Consider the following 27,460-nt stretch of genomic DNA (forward strand, 5'->3'; position numbering starts at 1 on the left):
ACCCACCACTAGGAATGAAATGATAAGCAAAAACACAGCCCTTGCTCTCACTGGTCTGGTAGGGGAGAGAGACATCAATTAAACTGAATTGTATTTATTTGAGTGATAATTACTGTGAGGGGCAGTGAAATGGGGCTATGAGAGCATATACTAGCAGGATTCATCCTGATCAGGAAGGTCTTGGAAAGCTTCCCTGAAGAAGGCATGTTTTCAGGACAATCTGAAGGATGAGTAGAAGTTACTTAGGTGAAGAGGGGGAGGGAAGAGCATTTTAGGTAAAGGGAACGGTATGTGCAAAATTTTCAATATCTAAGTACTCTGTTCACATTTGAATTATATTTGAGTTCCTATTATAGTGAACAAAGTATAGAATATTTTTTAAAAACCCACATTTACTATATAAGACTTTGAAGGTTCACAAGGAGAATAACAGTTGTTGATTACAAAGTCTGCCATGTCACAGTAAGCCCTAGAACACACTAATTAATATTCTAAAAAGAAGAATTATAAAACTAGAAAAGTGGGGCTGTTGATAATAAAACGTTTGAAAATTAACTATGTGTGAAATTAGATAATAGCTTCCAAACATGACTTTCTGGAGTCAGATTTTCTTGGATTTGAGCAGTTTCCATGATCAGATATCACTGATGGCCGGGAGCTTACAGCCTGGTGAGCATTGATCTTTTTCCATTGATTTTGCATTGAGATTATTCTGTCAAAGCCTGTGGATAGTTGGAGATAATTAATTTTCTTCAGACAGGTTTTAGAGCACCTTAAAAGCTTCATAGATACAGCACTGGCAATCATAATAGAATATTTTGGTTCAAAGGCTGACTAACGGAATTGGTGGTCAATAGATTTCTGACCAAGCTTGAGACAGTTGGGTCTATATCTGCTATTGAGAGGCTGTGCCAATGGGCATTTCACTGTGGGCTGAGCACTGTGTTTCTATGACAGCATGATGTTCACCTAGGAATATGACCTGTGTGTAGATATTGTACTGACTGACAACATCGATATTCACAAAGCTCATTTAGTAGGATCATTCCATGATGCAAAGAATAGTTGGGCAGTAGCAACCACATTTTAATACTTGATGACACTGGGTTGGTTGGCTCTCACCAAGTACATATGGTTTATTATATTGTGCTGTACCCCTCTGACTCATCATCCCTAGGTTAAATAGAGCAGAGACAGCACCCAACTGGCCAGATAGCATCGCTGTGTCTGCCTCATCCTGCTTTCACCATACACACACACCCCTGGACTATAAAGTGGCAAATAGAGAGGTAGTACAGACTGCATCTGGGACAGACACTCAGCAATAGCTGCCCTTCCTGTGCCAGGCATCTCACAAACAGTGGCCTCCCCTCAAATGGACCACACTGCCCAAGGAGATGTGCCCCCTCCGAAAATATGATGTCTCTTCATGCCAAGTGAGAACAGGGAGACTTTGCAAAGATTCATAGTCTGTCATCATTCAAAGCCTACTTAAAATGTTGTAAGAAATTATAGAAACTAAAGAAAATGCCCTCGAATTCTCCTTTTAAAAATGTAATTCACTGTCTGGCAAAAGGCTAATATGAAACAATTCTCACAGAATTCACAGATAAACCGTGTCCTTTACAACAACGTGGTAAAATGCTCATGTGAACTAATATTCAGAGAATTCAGCTTTATCATTCATGACAATAAAGCCAGGAAAGACCAACCTGATCACCAGAAATAGGAACATCAGTGATAATAAACATATCTGTACTCAGTGTTTAGAGAGAGGTTTTTAAATAAACTCCCTTCATAGATTTAAGCCAGGAAAGCTCAGAAGTAATACTGTCAACCCGTGTTGAAACAATACATGGTAGTGAGTGATGGTCGCCTTTATCTGTCCCTGAAGCGAAGGATTTCCTGTTCCAAGTGGCACATATCACTGTGTACACTGATGAATGGCAATGACGTCAAAGTATGCATGACAGAGAAGACAGAACTTTTTTTTATTCTTGATTCATTGCAAAAGGATATGTGAGAAAGGAGACCATACGATTAGGATGGCTGCTCTTCCCTTCCCTGTAGAGTTTCTCAGTTACTTCTTGCAGGACGATGTGCATCTGGATGGAACGAAGTAGAGATGCCTGGATGGTACCCTAGGCATATTGCAAATGATATGTGAAACAATCAGGAAGCAGTTAAATGTCACACAAAATAGTTTTGACTAAGGTACAAGAAGTAGAGAAGGAAATGGAAAATTTTTTTAATGTTTATTTTATTTATTTAATTTTGGCTGTGTTGGGTCTTTGTTGCTGCACACGGGCTCTCTCTAGTTGCGGCGAGCAGAGGCTTCTCTTTGTTGTGGTGCATGGGCTTCTCATTGCGGTGGCTTCTCTTGTTGTGGAGCACAGGCCCTAGGCGCACAGGCATCAGAAGTTGTGGCACACAGGCTCAGTAATTGTGGCTGACGGGCTCTAGATTGCAGGCTCAGTAGTTGTGGTGCATGAGCTTAGTTGATCCGTGGCATGTGGGATCTTCCTGGACCAGGGCTCGAACCCAACCCGTGTCCCCTGCATTGGCAGGTGGATTCTTAACCACTGCACCACCAGGGAAGCCTGGAAATGGACATTTATATTTCAAAATTTGAATGGAATTTATTTTGAAGTTCCTCAACTTGGCTTGGATTAGTGAAAGTTTTATCTCTTGGTGTATAATTTTTAAGGGAGGTGGGGAGAGCCACAAAGATAAGATGGAAGGGTGTAATCTAAACTTTGGAATTAAAATGTGGTTTCTATTTCTTGACTATTCAAAATACATTCTGCCTTCAAATCTGTCTCTTACAATGTTCTGGACTTCTTTTTTAGAGGACCATGAAACCCTTTTTTCCTAGTGTACCATAAATTGAGCACTAATTGTACATAAATTGAGAGACTTAATCTGCTATGGTCTGTAAATGACTCCTTTCAAGTAAGATATAATTTACTCAGAAGCTTTTAGAAAAAGCTTTACAATACAATAATCAGTACAATAGGATTGCAAATTCTTGTTATTGCTAATTGTAATAGCATGTGCCATGTAGCAGTAGCACAATAAAACAGGAGTCTACAAGGGCGGTGGGATATCCACATGGTCACTCAGAAATATTTAGCAAGGAGGGTAATTCTACATTTATATGGATGAGTCTGATGTAAATCACCTGTTTAGTTTATTCTAGGTTTTCCTAATAAATCTGAAGGAATTTGATGTTTAATTTTTAACTTAAGGGAATGTTTTAATACCATAATAGCAATATAAATATGCTTACTACATGTCAACTATATTCTTTTTAAAAAATATTTATTTATTTTATTTTTGGCCGCGTTGGGTCTTCATTGCTGTGCGCAGGCAGTCTCTATTTGCAGCGAGCAGGGGCTACTCTTCGTTGCGGTGCGCGGGCTTCTCATTATGGTGGATTCTCTTGTTGCGGAGCATGGACTCTAGGCACGCGGGCTTAAGTAGTCGTGGCTCGCAGGCTTAAGTTGTGGTGCATGGGCTTAGTTGCTTCGCAGCATGTGGGATCTTCCCGGACCAGGGCTCAAACCCATGTACCCTGCATTGGCAGGAGGATTCTTAACCACTGTGCCACCAGGGAAGCCCCAGTCTTCTTACCAAAGAAATAAAAGGACATAAAGTAAGTTGATTCATATCCCAGGGAACTTGGAAGCTCATATTGGTTACATTTGGGGTAAAGATTAAATTTAGGTATGACCCTTCCTCTAGTCTCTGAGACTCTGCATTTATGTCTCACTTCCAAGATTTGTAGCATATGAAAAGGCATATACAATACATAGATACAAAAATCATATTTGCAAATATGTGTGCTTCCCTAAAAAAGTTGAGAGGTACCATATTCCTGTGGAACTTCACATATGTGTTTTTTCTCTGCAGATGGGGGCAGAAGGCATGGAAGGAGGTGCTTCAGGAAGTCAGCACTCTCGAAAACTCGTTAGCTTTACGTTGTCTGGTAAGGATGTCTTTAAACCTGACGTCCAGTTGGAAAGTGTGTAATTTCAAAGGCACGAATAGTCACTTCTTTCTGCACTCATATATGATATGTGAGCAAGTTTGTTTGTGTTTTTTTGGTAATACTTCTGGAAATTCAAGTATATCTCTTACCATGAAAAATTAGATTATTAATATAAACTCAGAAAGCTTCTAGCAAGTTGTCTTGTGATGAAAAGACCATAACTGTGTATACTTACTTAAAGAAAACTGTAATGTAACATGTGCTAAACCCACTGTAGAGCTTAGATAACTGAAAACAATTTGTGCTGGCCTCATCTAGAGAAAGGAAATATTTGGAGACTAGCGAAAAAAAGCCAAGGGATACTCCTGTTTCTGTGAAGGAGTACATATAAAGAATTGAAAAGTAGATAAGACAACTTTTTTGTTGTTTATTTTCTGGTTAGTAAAATATTCTGATTTTTTTGTATATTTATCGTACAACTGAAGCACTGCTTTGCGGGTTGTGAGTTGGAACTCATTGGTGATTTATAAGATTAATTTAATTGAAACTAGCAATTAAAAAAAGAATAGAAAAGAGCCAGAGTTTAACCACCAAAGGGAAATGTTTTTCATAGAACACCAGTTTATACAAACTGAAAATTTCACACACAAAAATATACACACCTATGTATGTGCATAATGGGTTTCAAGATAAATGTATTTCACACATAGATCACTGTCAAAAAAAGTTTCAAAGCCACCAATTTAAAAAAAATTAATCGGCAGTCATAAAGTCAAGAATACGCTAAGAAAATCAGTATTTGAAATGGACTTTTAAAACAGACGACCGTACTACAATACATGTAAAATCAAGTCTAACAGATGTCTATCACTGTAAGATGTTTTGTTTTCATTTTTCCATTATTGTAGTGCTTCTAAAATTTAAATTAGATTCACTTTTTCTTGGCTGCAAAAAAATGTTATGAATGAAAATAGAAAATGAAAATAGAAATTTTCAAGAGTAAGGGTTAGAAGGCTGATCTTGAAAACACAAGTCCATGATGCATGAATATCACGAATAATGGAAGTGTGCACGTTAGTTCATTGCTGGCCCACGGCCTATCTGTGTCTGTTCTAGCATGTTCCTTCTCCTCCCCTTTCCCCGCCATACAGGTCACTTACTATGAAAACCATTTTGCCTTGGTTCTCTGACAAATCTCAGAGGCTGTAAACTGGTTCAAATTTGGCCAATAAATATATTTTGGTTGGAACCCTCAGGGTTTTGAAAATACCCAGATTTTTAGAAAAGCACTTACTACCACTGCCTGTGATACTTACTACTCCCCACCCGCCTTATCTGTCTCTCTTTTGAAAGCACTTCAGTTGGCTACCTGTGCTTTAGACCTTCACAGTTCTGGGGTGGTTGCAGGAAGAGAAATTGTTTATAGATTTCTTCGTTTATAGATATGGAACAATTAGCCAGCCTCCATGGCTCAGAAAACTTAGTTTGACCATACCACGGTTTTCTTAGTTTAGAAGCATTGCCTTAAGCTTTCAAATGATCAATATCACTCTAAATATGACACACACATATTGATTTTGACTCCAGAGGGGATGTTAATTAACCCACCGTGGGAGAATGACCACGTAGAAGTTGAAAATCCCAGGACATTTTCCTAAAAAGTAGGAAATAAGCTTTGGGGCACAGCCAAATCCTTTTTTTTCTATATACAACTTTTTCTAACATCCACCTCAATACACCTGGAGGCTTGCTACCTAAAATCTGCTCTGTTTCTTACCATGTAATCAGCTATTTGCAGATGATGTATAGAAATGGCTAAAAATTATAGAAGATGAAAGCAATTTTATAACGGTAATCCTAAAAAATTCATCTGGTTGTTGCATATTGACAGTGGATGATAATATTTATGGAGAGCATTTAAGCACTGTAGAATGTCTGTCTGCAAATGTTCTGCTCTTGATTATCTGTGAATAAGTAGGGACACAAATAATTGAACTCTACAGCTAAAACAAAAAACTGTTTTTGTTTTTGCGGTATGCGGGCCTCTCACTGCTGTGGCCTCTCCCGTTGCGGAGCACAGGCTCCGGACGTGCAGGCTCAGCGGCCATGGCTCACGGGCCCAGCCGCTCCGCGGCATGTGGGATCTTCCCAGCCGCTCCGCGGCATGTGGGATCTTCCCAGCCGCTCCGCGGCATGTGGGATCTTCCCCGACCGGGGCACTTACCCGTGTCCCCTGCATTGGCAGGCAGATTCTCAACCACTGCGCCACCAGGGAAGCCCCAAAAAACTGTTTTTTGATGACTATCTTAAACCTTTTCTCCAAGTAAGAAGGATATTTAACCTGTCATACCTTTGTGACTTTGAGTCCTTCTTTAGTCTATTAGGTGATGTGGATATTTATGAGCAATAAAATATATAAAAGATAAAAGAGAGGCAAGAGATGGATAAAGTGAACTGAATGATCAGAGTACAAATAATTGGTAGTTTATTGTATTTATTTGTACGATGTCCCTTGTGGAAAAGGGTTAATGGTGACATCTTTCTTCGCTCTGGCTTAATCTTCTGGTGGATGCTTTTTCTTCAAAGGAATGTTTTGCATGAATAATTTAGCTCTGTCAGATGTCATGGCAGCCATTTCTGTACATGTTACTCCTTGTTTACTGCAAAGAAATCCCTTCTTGAGAAGTAGATTTAATATCTAAAGAATGTCATTCTCTTGTCTGAGTCTGAGGCGAGCACAATCAAGAAAGGTAAGAAAATAAATATGTAAATTGCATTTTCTCTCAAAGCCATTTAATGCTAAATAAAGCCAAGTGAAAACATGTAGCATTATTAAATTGACAGTAAAATGCAAATACTGTATTAATAATGACTCCATAGTTTAGGAAGTGCCAGGGCTGGGGACTGTGAAGCTAATGAGATTACAGCAGCTTCTCTGAAGTGCTTGTGTAGTTCTTTGCTCATCTTTCCCTTCTGCCACTGGCTTTTAGATCAAAGATCTTACTATATTTGATGCAGTGTTCTTAACATAAGGTCCTCTTGCTTGAATTTTTAAATCTTTTCTGACATATTAGCCTGTCTCCCGCTACTGCCAGTTATGAGTCATTAGACAGTCCTGGTCTGTTTTCATCACATGTTATCTAGGCCACAAGTTCTTGTTGGTCATTGGTGAACCTCCTCCAGGGAGTATGGTTCTATGGGCAACCCCAGGCCAATTCTGTCCTTCTAAGAAAGACTTTGTGTTTCAGGAATGGGCTTGAGTAGGATGACCCTGGTGACCTCCTAAAATGTGGGGTTACTCTATAGGGTCTCTTCCCCAGCTCATTTGGGTAATCCAAAGGTCTTTGAGGATTCAGAGGCCATCCACAGAATTTTTTTCTGAACCAGTGGTCAGGACTTCCCTACACTGATCATAACTGCATAAAGTTACCTAGAGGCTGTCTGTTCTCCCGGAAGCTTTCGACATCATTTAACTCCCAGGGCAACCTTATTCAAAATGATATTCTCAGAAAGGCATTGAGGATCCAGTGAAGCCAGCTTTATTTCCTGACATTTTTGTATCCCTCAGCTTGACCATTTTTAAAAGTTTTAGTCTCTTCGCTAACCAGACTTTAGCCAGAACTTTTAGCAGCTCGCATAGTATGAAATAACAAGTGGTGACTCTAAGATGAGTTATGGAACATTCATCAAATACTTAATTTACTTAACAGCCTATTGAAAAAATAACCTTACAATTATTTAATATAGCAGATAGCATTCAAAGTTTAGAAATATTTCTGGTCTCCTTTTATTTCCCCTAACATTCATTTCGTTTGTAGAATATGTATGACGTTTTAAATATGGCACAACTGAATGTGTGCTCTTAGGTTTCATCCCCAATTAAACTTAAGTCAGTGCATCTCATATGTGTATATAGAAGATTCACTTTTCTCTCATGAAGGAACATATTGGTTTTCTTTTTTAACACACTATTTACTAAGGGTTTCTCTCAAGACATTGTGTGAAATGCTAGCTGCCAAGCCACATAGGAAAAGGGGGTGAAGATGATGTACGTGTTAGGCTCAAAACGTTTCCCAGGAAAAGTCATTTTAGTTGTATAAGGTGGTAGTAAAAGTTTGGCTTCATTTTGCAGCCTGTTAGGAGACTTTCTGCTGGAACTAGTCATAACCCACTTGTCCTCACTTACCTAAGCAATCATAGTGTGAATAACTTTGTTGTTTTACCAAATAGTTTCTGTTTCGAGCTTCCTGTGTGATTATTTAAGAACAAATTGTCGTTGAGCTGCTTGTTCTAATCAAGATATGTGAATCTTTTCTCCTTCTGTCCCTCTCCTCTCCCTCTCTCTTTCCCTCCCTCCTTCCTCCTCTCTTTCTTTCTTTAAAGATCTTCGGGCAGTTGGACTAAAGAAAGGGATGTTCTTCAATCCTGACCCTTATCTTAAGATGTCGATTCAGCCAGGGAAGAAGAGCAGTTTCCCCACTTGTGCCCACCATGGGCAGGAGAGGAGGTCTACTATCATCAGTAACACCACAAATCCAATTTGGCACCGAGAGGTAAGATGATCGTACGTGGCCTTCTTCTTGACAGTTAGGACGTTGGCCAACTCCATCTCTCTCCACTGGGCTCTGTATCGTTGAGCTGCTTATGGGTGTGGGCAAGATGGTTGAGGTGTCTAGAGGTTCTGTTAGAAAAAGGTACAATGAAAGTGAGATATTCCCTTCTAACCAGGGCTGGGTCTAGGGTAGATCAAGTGAGGCACTTCCTTCAGGTGCATGATTTATAGGGTCCAGAAGACTCGATGATCAAAATTAATATTTCAATGCAATATTAAAAAAAATCAAAATCAAGGCAAAAATTCATGATGAACAAAATATCAAAATTCTGTAAGGGCAGCATCAGTAACTGCCTTGCCAAGCCGTATGGGAGCCTGAGACAGAAGGAAAAGTCAGTAATACTGATCCCATTTTTATTTAAAATTTTGATATTTTGTTCTAGCATATACCCAGTACAGATTAAAGGAATTTCTCTCCTTACTGTCTGGCAAATGGTTTTTGGATTTCCATTATAGATTTTGGTTACTTACATGAGCCATTCAAGGAGTCGTCATCCTGAGGCAAGGCAGATTGTGTTGATGGTATTTCAGACTCTCTCACAGTTACAATATGTTACCAGTCATCACAGTGCATCATATCAGTGAAATCAAGCCCAGGGTTTTCCCACTGGAACTGTTTAAAGTCAAAGAATGAACAGAGACATTGCTTCTTTTCTAGGGAGCAAAGTGTGAGTTCTCCCACCATTTCTCAGGGAACCAAGACACATTTCATATACTAGCATTAATGAGTGCTTCTAGACAAACCTGTATTGACATGGGAGTTGCACAATTAATTAAATCACTCCCTAAATGTTTAATGACAATAATATGTTCTAACAATGTTGAACGAGTATTTCATTGGAGAGGGAGATACTTCAGGGGATCTAAAACCAATTGGAGAAAAGATGTGGCTATTTGAGACTTGCCAGTGCCGCAGGATGTTTCTCCTGGGCAGTTTTTATGGTTATTTAAGTGGATAAAAACTACATGTTTTCTTATTCCTGGTTTGAAAAACTACTTACTGTCCCCAAGTAGTGAATAACTTTTAAAGGCATACCACTTAATTTAACACATTAGAAGCCTAGAAGACATAAAACGTTATCTCAAGATGAGCACTTAGAAGGCACATAGTGGATATAGTAATGATACTAGCAATAACTTTATTTCCCTAGCATTCTTTTTTTAATTCAATTTAATTTTTTTATACAGCAGGTTCTTATTAGTCATCAGTTTTATACACATCAGTGTATACATGTTTTATACACATCAGTGTATACATGTCAATCTCAATCTCCCAATTCATCACACCACCATCCCCACCCCCCGCGGCTTTTCCCCCTTGGTGTCCATACGTTTGTTCTCTACATCTGTGTCTCAACTTCTGCCCTGTAAACCGGTTCATCTGTACCATTTTTCTAGGTTCCACATACATGTGTTAATATACGATATTTGTTTTTCTCTTCTGACTTACTTCACTCTGCATGACAGTCTCTAGATCCATCCACGTCTCAACAAATGACTCAGTTTCGTTCCTTTTTATGGCTGAGTAATATTCCATTGTATATATGTACCACAACTTCTTTATCCATTCATCTGTTGATGGGCATTTAGGTCGCTTCCATGACCTGGCTATTGTAAATAGTGCTGCAGTGAACATTGGGGTGCATGTGTCTTTTTGAATTATGGTTTTCTCTGGGTATATGCCCAGTAGTGGGATTGCTGGATCATATGGTAATTCTATTTTTAGTTTTTTAAGGAACCTCCATACTGTTCTCCATAGTGGCTATATCAATTTACATTCCCACCAACAGTGCAAGAGGATTCCCTTTTCTCCACACCCTCTCCAGCATTTGTTGTTTGTAGATTTTCTGATGATGCCCATTCTGACTGGTGTGAGGTGATACCTCATTGTAGTTTGGATTTGCATTTCTCTAATAATTAGTGATGTTGAGCAGCTTTTCATGTGCTTCTTGGCCATCTGTATGTCTTCTTTGGAGAAATGTCTATTTAGGTCTTCTGCCCATTTTTGGATTGGGTTGTTTATTTCTTTAATATTGAGCTGCATGAGCTGTTTATATATTTTGGAGATTATTCCTTTGTCTGTTGATTCATTTGCAAATATTTTCTCCCATTCTGAGGGTTGCCTTTTCATCTTGTTTATGGTTTCCTTTGCTGTGCAAAAGCTTTGAAGTTTCATTAGGTCCCATTTGTTTATTTTTGTTTTTATTTCCGTTTCTCTAGGAGGTGGATCAAAAAAGATCTTGCTGTGATTTATGTCAAAGAGTTTTCTTCCTATGTTTTCCTCTAAGAGTTTTATAGTGTCCGGTCTTACATTTAGGTCTCAAGTCCATTTTGAGTTTATTTTTGTGTATGGTGTTAGGGAGTGTTCTAATTTCATTCTTTTACATGTAGCTGTCCAGTTTTCCCAGCACCACTTATTGAAGAGACTGTCTTTTCTCCATTGTATATCCTTGCCTCCTTTGTCATAAATTAGTTGACCATAGGTGCATGGGTTTATCTCTGGGCTTTTCTATCCTGTTCCATTGATCTATGTTTCTGTTTTTGTGCCAGTACCATATTGTCTTGATTACTGTAGCTTTGTAGTATAGTCTGAAGTCAGGGAGTTTGATTCCTCCAGCTCCGTTTTTTCCCTCAAGACTGCTTTGGCTATTCGGGGTCTTTTGTGTCTCCATACAAATTTTAAGATTTTTTGTTCTAGTTCTATAAAAAATGCCATTGGTAATTTGATAGGGATTGCATTGAATCTGTAGATTGCTTTTAACCATGTTTTTAACCATGTTACCAGTACAAGCCTGATAAGGGGGGTGTAAGGGATGAGATTATCATCTCTCCATTTGTGTGATTAAGAAACAGAAGCTTAAAATGTTTATGTAACTAGCTATTCAGAGGCTAGTAGTGCTTAAACTCTGCTCCCTTATTCTAAGCAAGTGCTTTTTCCATTAAGAAGATGACTAAACTTTACGGCCCTTTGGTGAAAATAAATTGTTATGACTAAATAAATTTAGTGACCCCGAAGTGTAAAGCTGTCTGACACTATTCATATCACTGTGGTTGCCTGGATACTGCCAGGGGAGGAGAGAAATGGTTCAGGTTAGATTCCTGGCTCCATCACTTACTTTTCCTGAAAGCCTCATCATTAAAAAGAAAATTTTATCTTTGTAATATATGTGAAAGTCTTTGTAAATAAGTAAAGCTCTTTATTTTTATTTTATATCCTTATTAATATCCAATCCAGTTTTCTCCAATGGCATTCTTAAAACAACACATCTTATCTTAACCTCATACTTTTATTTTTCTGTCCCAGAAGAAATGTCCCTGTGTGCCTTTTAAATTAAGTAACTTCCATTTAAGCATTGTTTTATTTTAATATAAACCGGGGAAACCATCATATCCTTTAGATGTTCCTACTTTAACCACTAAATGAAGGAGTATTTTAACCTATGATGTGCAACTTCGAAAATACCATGGGATCAGGAATTAAAATTGCTGTTAATCAAATGTATCAGTTAAGTCTAAGCCACTCTATAACAAGATATTAAGTATTAAAGAATAAAGATACGTTAAATGTAGTGAGCACTAAAATTGTATTGTGCATAGTTTAATATTTGATAGCATCTCCTAAAACTGTTGAACCAGGAAGAGTTGGATGATCGAAGGGGCTTCCTTTGTCATACACATCCTAGCTGTTGCTTTTTAGTCTTTGTGAATGTTAATGACTCTGAGTGAATAAAGGATTGACAATAGCTGCAGATTTTTCTGGCAATGTGGACTCTGTGTGTCGTTAGGATTTAAGAGATACTATTTTCTTTAATAATAAACTGATATACATAATTTCATATTTATCTCTTTTTTTGACTCAACATGTTATGTTTTGTTTTCAGAAATATTCCTTTTTCGCACTCCTTACTGATGTCTTAGAAATTGAAATTAAAGACAAATTTGCCAAGAGCCGACCTATCATCAAGCGTTTTCTGGGGAAACTAACCATTCCAGTCCAGAGGCTTTTGGAGCGACAAGCCATCGGGTAATCAGCCGTCACACCTAGGGGTCTTGTTGGGATTAGTTCCTACTGAAGCTACTGAAATGATGCTTTGAAGTCCGAGGACTTTTCTTACTGATAAGAAGTGGTAACATAATTCTTTTAAAAAGGAAAGTGCTCCATGCCGCGGAGCGGCTGGGCCCGTGAGCCATGGCCGCTGAGCCTGTGCGTCCGGAGCCTGCGCGTCCGGAGCCTGTGCTCCGCAGCGGGAGAGGCCACAACAGTGAGAGGCCCGCGTACCGCAAAAAAAAAAAAAAAAAAGAAAGAAAGAAAGAAAGAAAGTGCACATATACTCATTGAAATGTGAAGGGCAGAAAGCACTTTATTTTAATTATATACCTTTTTTGGGTTATCTATCTTTTCCACGATGTACCTACCATTATTACCATTTCAGTGTCAAATGTCACAGTGCTCAGTTGTTTTTGAGATATTGAAATCTTGCTATAAAAATCCCTCCCTAAAGCAAGATCCCCGTGTCAGGTTGACACCTCCTGATCCTGATTAACCCCATCCAGAGAATATGTTATTCCTGAGACACCAAAACCACCTTATTTTAGGGCCCTTTAAAACAAAGCCTAGACTCCGAGAAGGTGTTATAGTGGAGCTCTAAGACATGTACGTTTGTTCAGACAATGAGAAATTACTTGTTGAGAGAATTTTAAATTTATTTATATATTTATTTTGGCTGTGTTGGGTCTTCGTTTCTGTGCAAGGGCTTTCTCTAGTTGCGGCAAACGGGGCCACTCTTTATCGCGGTGCGCGGGCCTCTCACTATCGCGGCCTCCCTTGTTGCGAAGCACAGGCTCCAGACGCGCAGGCTCAGTAATTGTGGCTCACGGGCCCAGCCGCTCCGCGGCATGTGGGATCCCCCCAGACCAGGGCTCGAACCCGCGTCCCCTGCACTGGCAGGCAGACTCTTAACCACTGTGCCACCAGGGAAGCCCGTTGAGAGAATTTTGAAATGTGATTTGACGTCTGTTTTCTTTCTGTGAACTTTTTGTAAGCTGTGAATCAAGTAGTTAAGAAATCGTAACATGCCTCCATCCCTTACTATATAAATGGTGTATATATTTTCACATGGTAAGTGCCAGCAAACCCAGTAACACTGGTGCTCTCAGGTGGCACTGGGGAACATCTTTTTCATTTTAGGAGGACATTATGAACATATGAAAACAGTAGTGGTAGTAGCAGCAGTATCAGTGATAACAGTAGTTGTAGTAGTGGTAGCAGCAGTAGTAAACCAAAGTAAACAAAAAAGATGATGAGACCCTATTCTATGTCAGGAGCTAAGTAAATTACACTCATTAGCTCATGTAATCTTCTCAACAACTCTGAGAGGTGAATAATGTGATTATACCCATTCTGGAGATGAGAAATCTGAGGCTAGCAAGCCAGGGGTGGAGCTGGGATTGGAGCAGATCCGTCAGCTCCAGAATCCCAGCTTCTCTGCAACACTAAGGACTGGCAGTGATGGAATACTAGTCTAGCTAACTGAGGAAGGTTGCTCATTCCTATTCACCTTGCAGCTAATTAACTGTTCTATTCTGGCAAGTCACAATTTTTTCAGGCATTAGTTTCCTCATCTGAAAAATAAAGTCTTTAGACCGATGATCTCTAAGACACCTTTAAAACATGAAATTAAGAGATTCTAATGGATTCTAATTCTCTGGCCATCAGAGACAATGGTTGAGCCAGACCACATGAAGTAGGAATATTAGGCTGAAATTCTAGCAGCCTGGTTTAATTTGATAAAACTGGGAAATCGCAGTTATTTTTAAGGATAGCAATTATTGCTTCTAGTAGAGATATTCTTTGGGAAGTTTTTAAAAATTATTTTTAGGATGGATAGAAAATGAAAAATTACGAAGAGTGAGAATTAACTCTCATTGGAAATATACTTATAATTTAGTTTCTGTAAGTATAATCATATAATTTATATAATATCTGTGACACTTGGCAGAGTGTCAGTTTATGTATACCAGTAAGAATGATCAAGGAAAAATAAAATCTTGAAACTGGAAATGCTTGAAAGCATTTTGAGTGCTTGAAACTCCTGTTAACTTGCTGGCTTTTCATTCAGTCTTTTAAAGAACTGGACACATAGAGTACTGCCTGTCATGGATTCCATATGTACTGGAAGGAAGTCCAGCATGAATTCGTAAAGTATCAGAATTATGAAATGTTTCTACATAAGTATATTAAAAGCATTGCCTGATACTTAGGGATTTGCTTTATTAAATAAATATGATACTACATGTTAGTGTATTGGCTGTTAGCATCTAAATCTATTTTTGATCTGATTATTACTTTCTATCAAGTAATTGATACGTCTTGAAAAATACTGAGTTTTCTTATGTGTTTTGTAGACTGCAACTCTCTGAAATAGCTGAGGTTTTACATGGTGAGGTTTTATAGGATGAGCTAGAAGTCCTTACTAATTACCTATTTTAAGAGCATTGGTTTGAATGTGACATTTTTCAGAGAGTGGCTTGCATTCTGTCCAAAAGGCACATCACTGTGCCATGCTTTGTCATTTGCTGTGATTACACTAGTGAGAGAATGTCTCAGTCAGACAGTGAGAGTTCTTTGGCACTTATTCTTTATAATGATGTATCATAATAATATATAATATAGGGTACACAATTATCTGTCACGGTAAGAGGCAGGATGAATCAGATGAGACTGAGTAAGAACAAGAAAGAGGTGAATCCCTTGACAGGCACTCACAAAGGATGAAACCCCCTTGACTTGGAATCTCCAAATAGGGAGGCTTTCCTGTACAGATAGATTGAATAGTTGAGTATCTTGTCAGTTTGGGTAAAAAATAGCACTAACACCTGTTAAAATTCTTTTTTCCAAGTAAAGAGTCTCATTTGTTAAATTTATTCAACAAATGTGTGGGTGTGTATACATATAGTGTCTACTAAATGTTAAGCACTGTGTTGGGTATTTGGGATATGATAGTGAGCAAAAGGATGGATGCCATTCTTAGAATCCCTACTGAACATTTACTTCCTAGCTAAAATGCATCACTTTTATAAGTTTTTATCATCAACACCAACACTTTACTTTTATTGGCCAAAGAGGAGGAGAGGAGAGTCAATTTAATTTTAACAGAGAAATGAAGAGTTTTATTATTCCAGGACTGAATGTCCAAAGATGTGGGTGAGGAACTGTAATGTTGAGAGTAGGTCCCAGTAGTTTGCTGCTGGGTTCATGCGTTAGTGGACAAAGGTGGAGCATCTCTGTGTGTCAGGCGCTGTCTAAATGCTGGAAGACAGTGGTAAGAGAAAAAGACATCCCTGCTGTCATTATAGTCATTATAGAATTATTCGAACACGCTAATGTAAAAGCATTTAACATACCTGTAATGTCTAATAGTTAAAAATGCCAATATATCCCTTTACAGAAAAAAATTTTTTTAAATACCAGATTAAGTAGACAAAACATTATGATAATGATTGCATTGAGATGAGCCATGAGTAAATATCATTAAAATGCATGCTACTGAAAGCCGCCAAGAATCACTGAAAGTGTGCATAAAATGAGATCTGATCTGGGGACTGCAGATCAGGGACTTCTGTGTCAGATGCATCTGTGTTCTAATCCTGGTTCTGTCACTTAATTGTTGCCTGGCCTTGGGCAAGTTACATACCCTCCCTATGCCTTAGAAAACAGGGCCACCACTTGCCTCACAGGGAAGATTGAAGGAGATGATGCATGCAAAGCCCTTATCAGAGTGTAAGCACTCAATTGGGGGAAACAAAGCTTTTTAAAAACATCAATCAAAAAATTATTACAACATTTCTAGGGAAGAAAAAGAAAGAAGTAAAGGAAATGATCTCATTATTTTAAGAAAATCTTGCTATGAACTCAAAGAAATTCATAAGAGCTGAACTGGGATTTCACATTAGCATGTAAATGTGTACACGCTAATGTAAAATCCCAAATAACATCTATTTATAATTGTACTGAGGAGGTAGAGAAGAACAAGCAAAATAGTTACGGAGATTAATAATCAGTAGCTGACCAGAGGCCCTGAAGTGTACAGTGGTGCAAGTATTAGGTAGAGCCTTGTGTTTTCCTCCTGAAGTTGCCATTAGAGGGCAGTGTGAGAGCAGAGATAGTGTGATTTGGTACTATCCCTCTGATTATTTTCCTTAATTAAGAATAAATCAGATTCTCAACGAAAGTTGCTTGCATACAGAGAAATGATGCGATTGTATTTGACTTTGATAAATAAACACGGAATTGAAAAAGATCAACTGCTCCATCCTCGAGGAGGTTGGTAGCCTGAGCCTGGAGCCAAGGTGGGGCAGGAGCTGGGCCCAGTTGTGGTCCCCTCCAGCGCACCTCCAATGTGTGGCAGCGAGACTCCGACAGCTAGTGCAGGTCTCCAACTGTCCCATCAGTATGGCTTACAAGCTGACTGGAGTATCAATGATAGGCCCCCCAATAGTGAGGGCCAACAGTGAGCCGCTTACTTTACAGGTGAGGAAAGGAAGGTGCAGCAACCCCCTGCCTCTCACACAGCTGGAGCAGCTGTCAGAGCCCGGCCTGTTCTCACGCTGCTCTCTCCTGACTCCCAGCTCCTGTTCTTCAGGATACAGCAGCACTGTGCCCTCCATGTGATAACCCTTACCTGTGCGCCTCTCTCTCTCTTTTGTTTCTTTTTCTTTTGCTTGGCCGGCCGTGCAGCATGCAGGATGCGGGATCTTAGTTCCCCAACCAGGGACGGAACCTCTGCACCCTGCAGTGGAAGCACGGAGTCCTGACCACTGGACCACCAGGGAATTCCCTGTGCCTGTCTTTTTAGGACCTAACTCCTATCATGCTAAATGCTAAGGAACCAGACCTTCTATACGTTTACACTTGAGTCAGAAAACACCCAAAATATTTGGCCTTTCTCAGCCCCTTGATGGCTTTTAAAATGCCCTTTCTCTGGTCACTCTTAACAGTGAGAGAGCAAATCAGTGCCCTTTAAAAAAATCATAACAATATTGTACAGTATTGCATTTTCAGCCTTTACTGATACTTTTCCTTGTGACAAGATTCCCTTTTATCCCTGGGTTTATAAGTATTCATTTGTACAAATGAACAAAATTACACTGACTCTTAACATGCCTTTGACCTTTTATTTTCTTGTGAGTATGCAAGTTTCAAGAGAAATATGTGGGGTTTGGGGGGTGGCCTATGGGAAGAAGATGAAGGCTGACACCAGAGTAGTACGGATGAAGGAACCATTTCTCCTCTTGCAGTGACCAGATGCTCAGCTACAACCTCGGCAGAAGGCTCCCAGCTGACCACGTGAGTGGGTACCTCCAGTTCAGAGTGGAGGTCACATCTTCTGTGCATGAAGGTGAGATACCTGTATAAATATATTGCCATAGGAAAAACTTGTTAAATCTTACTCTGTTGTCAGTTTACATTTGAACAGAATTGTTTGTATCCTGTTCTGAACATAAAATAGCTATCAAATGATTACCTGCTGAAGTTTTCCAAGCAGATTTAAAAGCCTGTTTATCAAAAAATCTCTCTTAGGTTTTACCTGCATTTGGAAACTGGGATGTGGAATTTACGGCAGTAGTGAACATGTAAACCTCATATGTCAAACTGACCAGCAATATATGTACTCGTTTAGTAGTGAATAGTAACTCTTAGCAAGTTGGCGATACTGTAAAGAGACCTCAGTGGGATGACTGAATTCTTTGAACTCATTAGTGGCAAAGGAATAGGACATTAAAAGTTCGTTCGTTATTACTACTTTGTTTTTATAAATGCTGTTTTCTCCTTCAGATGCTTCTCCAGAAGCTGTTGGCACAATACTTGGAGTCAATACTGTGAATGGAGACCTAGGAAGCCCTTCTGATGAGGAGGACATGCCAGGGGGCCATCATGACAGCACGGTTTGTTCCAATGGACCAGTTTCTGAGGAAAGTGCTAATGGGACCCCCAAGCATTCTTTCAGGACTAGCTCTACTCTGGAAATAGACTCAGAAGAATTAACCTCTACTTCTTCAAGGACCTCCCCTCCCAGAGGACGTCAGGATTCACTCAATGATTATTTAGATGCTATTGAACACAATGGCCATTCCAGGTCGGGTGCAGCTACTTGTTCGGAAAGGTCCATGGGAGCCTCTCCGAAACTAAGGAGTAGTTTTCCCACCGACACAAGACTCAATGCAATGCTTCATATCGACTCAGATGAGGAAGACCACGAGTTCCAGCAAGACCTGGGTTATCCATCCTCCTTGGAGGAGGAAGGAGGGTTGATAATGTTTAGCAGGGCGTCAAGAACTGATGATGGGAGCCTGACGTCTCAGATAAAGCCAGAAGACAACACGGTGGAGAATGAGGAAGCCTCCACCAATGAAGCTGCTTCCTTTGAGGACAAGCCAGAAAATCTTCCAGAGCTTGCGGAGAGCTCCTTCCCCTCAGGCCCAGTCCCTGATGAAAGTGAGAATGCTCCGGAGTGTCAGCCGAGTGCTGACCAGGGGAGCACTGAGTTGTGCGGCTCTCAGGAGGTAGACCAGCCCACAAGTGGGGCAGACACGGGCACTTCTGACACGTCAGGAGGAAGCCGAAGAGCCGTCAGTGAGATGGAGTCCCTTGATCAGGGGTCTGAGCCTTCCCAGGTGTCCTCGGAAACAGAGCCCAGTGACCCCGCCAGGACAGAGAGCGTGAGCGAGGCCAGCACCAGGCCTGAGGGAGAGAGTGACCTGGACGGGGCCGACAGCTCCTGCAATGAGAGTGTCACCACGCAGCTGTCCTCGGTGGAGACACGGTGCTCATCTCTCGAGAGTGCGCGGTTTCCCGAAACCCCAGCCTTTTCTTCTCAGGAGGAGGAAGATGGAGCCTGTGCAGCAGAGCCCACCAGCAGTGGCCCTGCTGAAGGGTCACAGGGTTCCATATGCACTCCTGGTTCTTTACCTGTAGTGCAGGTGCCCAGTGGAGAGGAGGAAGGGCCAGGGGCAGAATCGGCTACTTCACCTGACCAGGAGGAGGTGGGGGAGGTCTGGCAGCGGAGGGGGAGCCTGGAGGGAGCTGCTGCTGCTACTGAGAGCCCGCCCCAAGAAGAGCGTGATGCGGGGCATGCCCAAGGGGCTTGTGAAGGGGCCACTGCCCAGGAGGAGGGCGCGACCGGAGGTACGATGTAGAAGACAACGTGGCTCGTGGCTCGGGCATACCCGCTCAGAGAGAAGTCTTGTGGTTTTGGCCCTCAGTGGAAATTGTACTGCAGGGCACATATTAGCTGAATTCTTCTCCTTGGGGTTCAACAGCTTTTCTTTTCTTTTAACATCTTTATTGGGGTATAATTGCTTTACAGTGGTGTGTTAGTTTCTGATGTATAACAAAGTGAATCAGCTATATGCATACATATATCCCCATATCTCCTCTCTCTTGAGTCTCCATCCCACCCTCCCTATGGATCTTCTTTTGGTGGAATAAGAGGCCTGTCAGATAACAGTCTTAAACTTAGATAATGAACCTCAAGGCTCTGCATCAGCGCGGGCACCTGCTCTGCCTAGAAAGGTGGCCCGGTGGGTGGGGGCACCCCTGGTCCACACAGGCCTGGAGGCCTGGGATGCGTGCCGCGCGCCGGCACATTCAGTGCGCCTGGGGCTCAGTCCTCTTGTCTGGGCAGTGTGAAAAAGCATAATGGATCTCTGGCGGGACCTGGGTTTGTAGATACAAAACCAAACAGGCTGGCAGAATCTACGTTAGTGTTATCTGCGAGGTTTTCAGGAACATCTTAACTCGCTCCTTATTGCATGAAACTTCAAAACAGAAGGTTAATATGTGGTTTGCATCAAATGTCATATTTTTGCCTTCTGCAGTATAAGAAATGTCAACTAAGTTAGGTGATGCATTCTGACACTTGAAAACAAGCTGTTTGAGGATGCAAATTTACACATAAAATTTGTTTTCTGTCTCAATGAATGTGGCTCAGTAGAATGATGCCTTTAAACTGTTCTAGCTGCATCAAAAAGTCTGAGTATAATTTCATATGCCTAAATAGCATAGACTCAGAAATAGAAACGATTTTCTTATTCTGTAACTTATTTTTCTACCTATCCCCTTCTTTTCTTCCTCCACCGTTTTTTGTTTTTTTGTTTTTTTTCATTATCTCCCAGTCATTGTGTGACCCTAAAGCATTGCTACGTGACTAGGACAGATGCCAGGGTGGGAAAAGGCAGGGGAGGGGGAGGAATGGGCCCAGACTGACATCTCCCTAGAAGACCCACTTCTGACTAAGCATCCACCTCCCATTCTCTTCTGTTGTTTCTGGGTCCTCATATGGGAAATGAGACGAAAAAGAGATAAGAGACTAGCCCCAGGACTTTTGTTAGGTGTTTTTTTTCCCAAAGGCTGTTTTGCCACTGAAGGGGAAAACAATACCCAGGTAACTGTTTACCTTTAATCCTAGGTTCTCAAGCCAACGGCCACCAGCCTTTGCGATCACTGCCTTCAGTGCGCCAGGATGTTAGCCGGTACCAGAGGGTGGACGAGGCTCTCCCACCAAGTGAGGACCTGCTAACTAAAGGGCTCACCTCGATCAAAGGGTTCAAGGGTGACAGGACCCACGGGACCTAAAGGATGGATGCCCAGTCCCCCAGAAGTAGAGTTCTGGGAGCTGCCACGTGATTTAGCAGATACAGTCTGGAAAGTGCTTAGCGGAAGACTCCTCTCTGACACAGTTCCACCAAATGAAAGGGTAGCTGGGGAAAGTAGATACTCTACAGTAGAAGAGATCCAGACGTTATGGACAATAGGATGTATAATAGAAAAAATTTTAAGTTTGCATAGGCAGTATGAATTTTCAGTTATTAGACAAATAGGTACAATCTCTTAGAAGAACCTTAGCTCTAGGTAATATACTGCTTTTTATTCATTTACAACATTTTAAATCATTAACTACAGGGTCCTGGTTTTTTTCCTTAGGAATATCCAGAGAAGTGTTATTAATTTCAGAAATTAGTCTACTATTTTCTGGACCATGATGATTATTTGGAGATTTGAAAGATATTTCTTTTTTTTTTTTTTTTTTTTTTGCTTTCAAGAAACACATAGCACTTAAAGGAGAGATGGGTGGGCACTAGGAATGCTGGGAAAGTTATGCGACCTGAACTCCAAAAGCTGAGTGATGCCCATGGCCGGTCATAGTCTGAATGTAATTTAAACTCTATTTAAGTTTCTAGAATCCCTTAAAGCAGTATTACTCTGTGAGAGCAAAGCATTTTGAAGAACAGTAATAAAGCTCAGTAAATACTGTTTTTAAGAATACATTGGAAAATACATCTTTCTGCCTTACTGCTTTTCCTACTTGTTCACCTTCTCTATTCACCCATCTTATATGTGATCATGGCAAGAAGTGGATGCTTTTGGCCCTCTGTGTTTTAAAAATGGTGGGACATAGAGCGGGGGCAGTATGCATTTAAAGGGCTAAAATGCTGAGTAGTTAGTTTTGGTGAGTGCTGACAAAAGAGCTGAATGGTGTTCTGTACAGTTTGTCAAAATAATGACTTAATCGTTTGTAAATACTGTTGTGCACAGATCCTCCCCTTGTTCATATATTTGGATAGCTGAGGGTGGTTACTCATAGGAAACATATTTTAAGCAGTTTTTAAAAATCATCCAAGAGATTAATTAACCATTGTGTCATCTTAAGCAGGTGGAGGGGAAAACTTCCTTACTGTTTACCCTTGGAGAAAATATTAGAGGCAGAAAAGAAAAGTATTCCTGGGTGATATTTAGATATAATTGGAGAAAAATGAATTAGGAACACCAGGAGAGAATTCTGGGAGAGCTTTGTTTACATGAGTATGTGGATTAATAGTAAGTAATCAGAGTTTCAGGCACCTGGACAGGAGGCATAGCATTGCATCAGTGTATGGATAAATGGCATCTTCCTGGCCACATCCAATTGCTCTGAATTTTGTTGGATTCACAGTTTTGGTCTCTAGATTGTATTTAATAAAGACAGGTACTTTCCTGCTGAAATTATGACCACCATTTGAGCTGTTTCCATGCATTTGTTTAAACACTGGCATTTGCATTACACAGATATAAATATAAAAATATAAAATGCTAAATTTTAGGATTTAAAAAAATAAACAATTGGCAGTTCATTTTAATAAATTAATATATCCAAAAGGAAAAAAAGCACGTTAGTAGTATATCCAATTTAATGAGTAACTGATGAACAGCGGCGGGGGGAGGAATTCTTAAGAGTTGTTCCCTCTTGTGCAACTTGCAGATTTGGGGATTTACATGATCATGGACCAATTACAGATTATGGTCTGAGCATACCTGATTACTGTTCAACTCTGTCCTCACACTGCTTTGCCCTCTCCTATTCCCAGTCGGTCTCATCTTTTGACAGTCTAATCACTTGGCTGCCTGTGCTAGTTGTGCGTCCTGCCCGAACCAGTTCTCTGCCTTCCTTGCCTCACTGGGCAGCTCTGCTACCGTCTCTGGCCATGCCTCTTAACTCGGAGCTGTGGCATTCTGCGTTCATATATTGTCTCTCAGGAGGCTCAGCTAAGGGGCATCCACTTGGAGTATGCAGATTGGCCTGTCTCTTAAATGACCTGGCTGAATTATTTTAAGGTTAGGGATTATACTTTTAACATTATTTATTATAATACCTCAGACTTGTATAGTGGTTTACAGTTTACAAAGAATTTTTAGCTTTTTTAAAAAAATTCTTTTTAACAATTTTGTGAAGTAGGTCAAGCAGGTCTTATCCATAATTTATAGATTGATGGGTAGAAATCAAATAATCTGATTCTTTCACTTTATAGATGGAGAAATTGAAGCCCAGATAAATTAAGTAACTTGTTTAAGATTCCATACTAGTAAAAGTTGAGACAGAGTCTCAAACATTTTTTTCTACTCCACGATCTAAGGTTAGAATGGTAGGGACTGTTGTGTAGGTAGATGAATGTAAATTCTGAAAGTTTGGTTAGCGGCAGAGTGGTGACATATCTTGGTATGTTATCTATTAGGCACAAGAATCACCTGAAATTAGAGGGTTTGGGGGCTTCTCTGAAACTGCATTATATTGTGTTTTGAGGGCAGACCTAGGAAGGCTGAAAAGATGCTCAGCTTTCTTCTTCCAGGTGAAGATCACTTAGCAGGACCCTTCTCTGGGAGGTCCCTCAAGTATAAGAAAAGTGGTGACAGTGACAGTACTAGCGACTGTCTTTTGGCCCAGATGGATTTGCTCTGTTAAGCATCTGTATTAGACTCAGACGTGCCTTTTCCTCTCTGTATAGGTCACTATCCACACACCTGCAGGACAGTCTACTGAAGCATGATCCCCCCCCCCACTCTGGATTCTTTTTCTTTTTCCTTATTATTATTGTTATTGTTATTTTAGCTTGTATTTGCCTTAAAAATACCCATGTACTAACATACAGTGAGGAAACTACCCAGTAAAGTTTGCTTCTCTCTGAAGATTTACAAACTCAACTAAGGGGATTTAGAGGTATCCTTGCTATGCCTCTTCACTCTTATGGCTGATGGCATGGTCGTCTGTGTGTCAGGGTTATAAGTTAGTCTCTGAACATCTGTTTGATCTCTTTTTATGTAAAGCAGGTTTTCTTGTTTGTTTGCTTCTTCTTCCAGCCTTATTCCTCCTATCTCAGGACCAGGGAACAGATGTTGGACAGAGACCACTCAGCTGTAATGATGATCGATCGATTGGTTCTCAAACTCTTACTCTTGCGTTAGGCCATGGACCCCCTGCGCTGTGACCTTGTGGGCTGTGTAACCTCAACCACTGGTTGAGAGACATTCTGATGAGCCATACAAAATAAGAAAGCTCTGGTTCTTAAAGGTGGCATGGCACTATTGAGAGCCTTCCAGGGAGGCAGCTTGAACTTGAATATGCACTGAGTGCCTTAAGAACCTGCTGTATCTTCTTCTGAGGTGATTCATAGGCTGGCAGCTGGAGGTTGTTCAGGGCTGAAGCCCACTAAAATGTCATCAGCATAATGAATCTTGGTCTTTTTAGCATTAGGATAAGTGGAAAAAAATGGCCAGCTCAGCCCCTTCTGAAAAACTATTTTAGTTTTTTCTTTTTTGGCTCCAGTGTAATTGTGACTTAACCCATTACTGTACTTGGCTCCAGTGTAATTGTGACTTAACCCATTGCTTACTGGAGACAACAGGAAACTGTTGAAAGGTGTTTTTCTCCCAAAAGGGTAGGAATAGGAATAGATTCCGGATGAACAGTCCACAGTGGACTCTTATAGGATCCCAGGCTTATTGCCATATTTTTAGGACTCGTGTATTATTTATGTGGTGGGTTCAAATGAGTAGCTCTGGAAAAACACAGGGCGATGTTTATCATTTTTGGTGGTTGTGCACTTTTGTTATTAAAGCATCCTTTGAAATGAAGGTTTAAAAGAAGGTAATGAATCTGAAAAATACAATTAATCTTATAGAATTTCTACTCTGTTTAAAGCTAGGGGCTCTTATTCTCTAGAACCTAAAAGTTAGTTTGGAGAAAAAATTCACACTTTTAATCTAAAAAGCTACTTCCTTAAAAATCGAATATTAAGGTCCAAATTATGCAGCTATTTGAGATTTTTTAAACTTTTTATTCAAATATAATGTACATGCAGAAAAGAGCACATTCAGCCTGCTGAATTCTCCCAAACTGTGCCCACCCAGGCAATCAGCACCACATCTGTGGTCCCTGGGAGGCCACTTGTGCCCCGCTACCAGTCTCCAACCCCCACTCCTGAAGAGCAAGGGGACCTACTGTCCTGACTCCCCAGAGCACAGACAAGTTTAACTTACTTTCGTACTTTATACAAATGGTATCATACTTCTTTGAGTGTTTAAATAAGGAAAAAATAATCCATTAAACACTGATTTCTGGCATCTATTACAAAGCTTTTTTTCCTTAAAAGTACACTTAGTTTATTGTAACTTCATCATCTCACCATTTTGGTGAGGATACCACGGTTATTATAATTTTTACAGTGGGTTTATAAACTTACTTCACAATATTCAGGTACTTCGTTTTCCTTAATCCAGTTACAACCAGGTCAGTTCCCTACTCTTAGTCCTCTCACCGCTTTGAGTTCCGTAGTAGACACTTCAGTGCTGGCTTCCCCTGATATGTGATTCATCCTGTCTAGACATTGACCTTCTTCCCAGTCTCAGCACTCACTGAGATGTGTTCACGTCTTCATCTAATCACCTGGGTGGCCCAGTGGAGACCAAGGTCTAGTTTGAGAGGAGCGAGAAAGAAGAGTGATGAGATGAAGAGGGGCCATAGTGATGACCCCTGCCCCCTGCCTACATATATTGATTCTAAAAGTTGAAAATATCTAAGACCTGCCCAGCTCTACCTCCCTGCATCTGGAATTAATGCTGTGACAGTGGCTTGGCATAGATTTTCGTGCTAACTCTCTGACTTACCCTTAATATCCAGCTATTTAAAGGGGGCTATTATATTTGAATCTCAGGGTGTCTTAAGTGTACACTTGCTCCTGGATTTCAGTTTGGGGTATTTAGGCTGAAATTTAGTTTCTTGCGAGCCCGCACTTCATGACTTCTAAGAAATCCAGCATTAGCTCCATGGGTTTGTCCAGTAAGTTAACTGCTGTCTTAAGTTCTTGTTAATTTACGTCAGTGTTCCTTAAATTTTAGTGTGTCTAGGAATCACCTGGGAAGTTTGTTAACAATGTAGATAACTGAGTCCTGGCTTCAGATAGTCTCATTTTGAAGACCTGGGGTGTGTCCTAGGCATCTGCATTTTTATTGGTCCTCACAATGATTCTGACACATACTGTCAGAATCCCACACCTTGAGAAACATTCTCTAGATAATAGTTTTCAAACTTTATTATTGCTGTGAAGCTCTTTATGGAAGTGAAATCTTATGTGGAAGACTAATATGCACAACAGATAATGTTGGAGCTGCAGTGTTTAAAGTGGGGTTGGCAGGTGGTTCAGCAGCCCTACTCCTCAGAACCCCAAAGCCCCTGGCCCCAAAGGCTTAATTAACTTAGAATCTATTTTGGAAATTCTGGCCTAGACGTAAGATGTTGCTAGGACCTTCCTGAACCTAATGTGATAAAATGGGTGTCATTGCAGATTCATGTTATTTTAGAACTGAAAGGGACCTTAGCAATGTTTACCTCTGTCTTCTAATTTTTTAGGTAAAGAAACTGTGGGCCATAGAGATGTAGTAATTTGTTGAAGGTCATGTAGCAAAGGTATGACAAAGCCATGGCCAGATACAGGCCTTCTACTTGCTAATCTAGTGCATTACACACACACAAACGCATTACACACACACACACACACACACACACACCCAACACATTGCTGTCAGTCTCGCTGCACACTGATTATGTACCCCAGTTTACAGTGTGGCAAGACAGGGAAGTAAATGCCAAGATCCTAGTCTTCTAACCCTGCCTGTGTGATCTTAGCATTGTCTGTGAAAGAAACTGATACCAGGCCATGTGTTCTCATATGCTTTCTTAACCAAGAACAAACCAGGCCTCATGTAAATACTTAACAAGATATTAAAGCAACCATACCCCCACCCCCACGAATAGATAATGATAGATAATGATAGAGGACTGACCTTCCTACAGGCACCTCTGCTGTCTTGCCTGGATGGAAGGGTATTGACCGCTTGGGTAAGAGTAGATATGTAGTTCACGAATAAGCCAATAGCATAACAGTCTTTCCCAGTTCAATGCCGAGTGTCCACTTGAAACCAGCAGTATAGCATTTCTCTTTATGGGGACTTAAGTAACAACCTCAATTTAAAGATATGATATTTGATA

At 40.4% G+C, this 27,460-nt stretch overlaps 1 protein-coding gene across 2 annotated transcripts in view; it reads left to right on the forward strand.

Annotated features, from left to right (window-relative positions):
• The window catches only part of HECW2 (HECT, C2 and WW domain containing E3 ubiquitin protein ligase 2), a 417,979-nt gene that overhangs the window by 270,431 nt on the left and 120,088 nt on the right, over positions 1-27,460 (forward strand). The window contains exons 5-10 of one of the 2 annotated variants that reach the window (XM_060152403.1): positions 3,913-3,988; positions 8,375-8,544; positions 12,485-12,627; positions 17,901-18,001; positions 18,439-19,788; positions 21,071-21,166. In XM_060152403.1, coding sequence (XP_060008386.1) covers positions 3,913-3,988; positions 8,375-8,544; positions 12,485-12,627; positions 17,901-18,001; positions 18,439-19,788; positions 21,071-21,166 — 1,936 coding nt within the window. The remainder of the gene's footprint in view (positions 1-3,912; positions 3,989-8,374; positions 8,545-12,484; positions 12,628-17,900; positions 18,002-18,438; positions 19,789-21,070; positions 21,167-27,460) is intronic. The other variant, XM_060152405.1, reaches the window with a different exon arrangement.

This window comes from Lagenorhynchus albirostris, chromosome 6 (genome assembly GCF_949774975.1).
Source record: "Lagenorhynchus albirostris chromosome 6, mLagAlb1.1, whole genome shotgun sequence".
In the NCBI taxonomy this organism is placed as follows: domain Eukaryota; kingdom Metazoa; phylum Chordata; class Mammalia; order Artiodactyla; family Delphinidae; genus Lagenorhynchus; species Lagenorhynchus albirostris.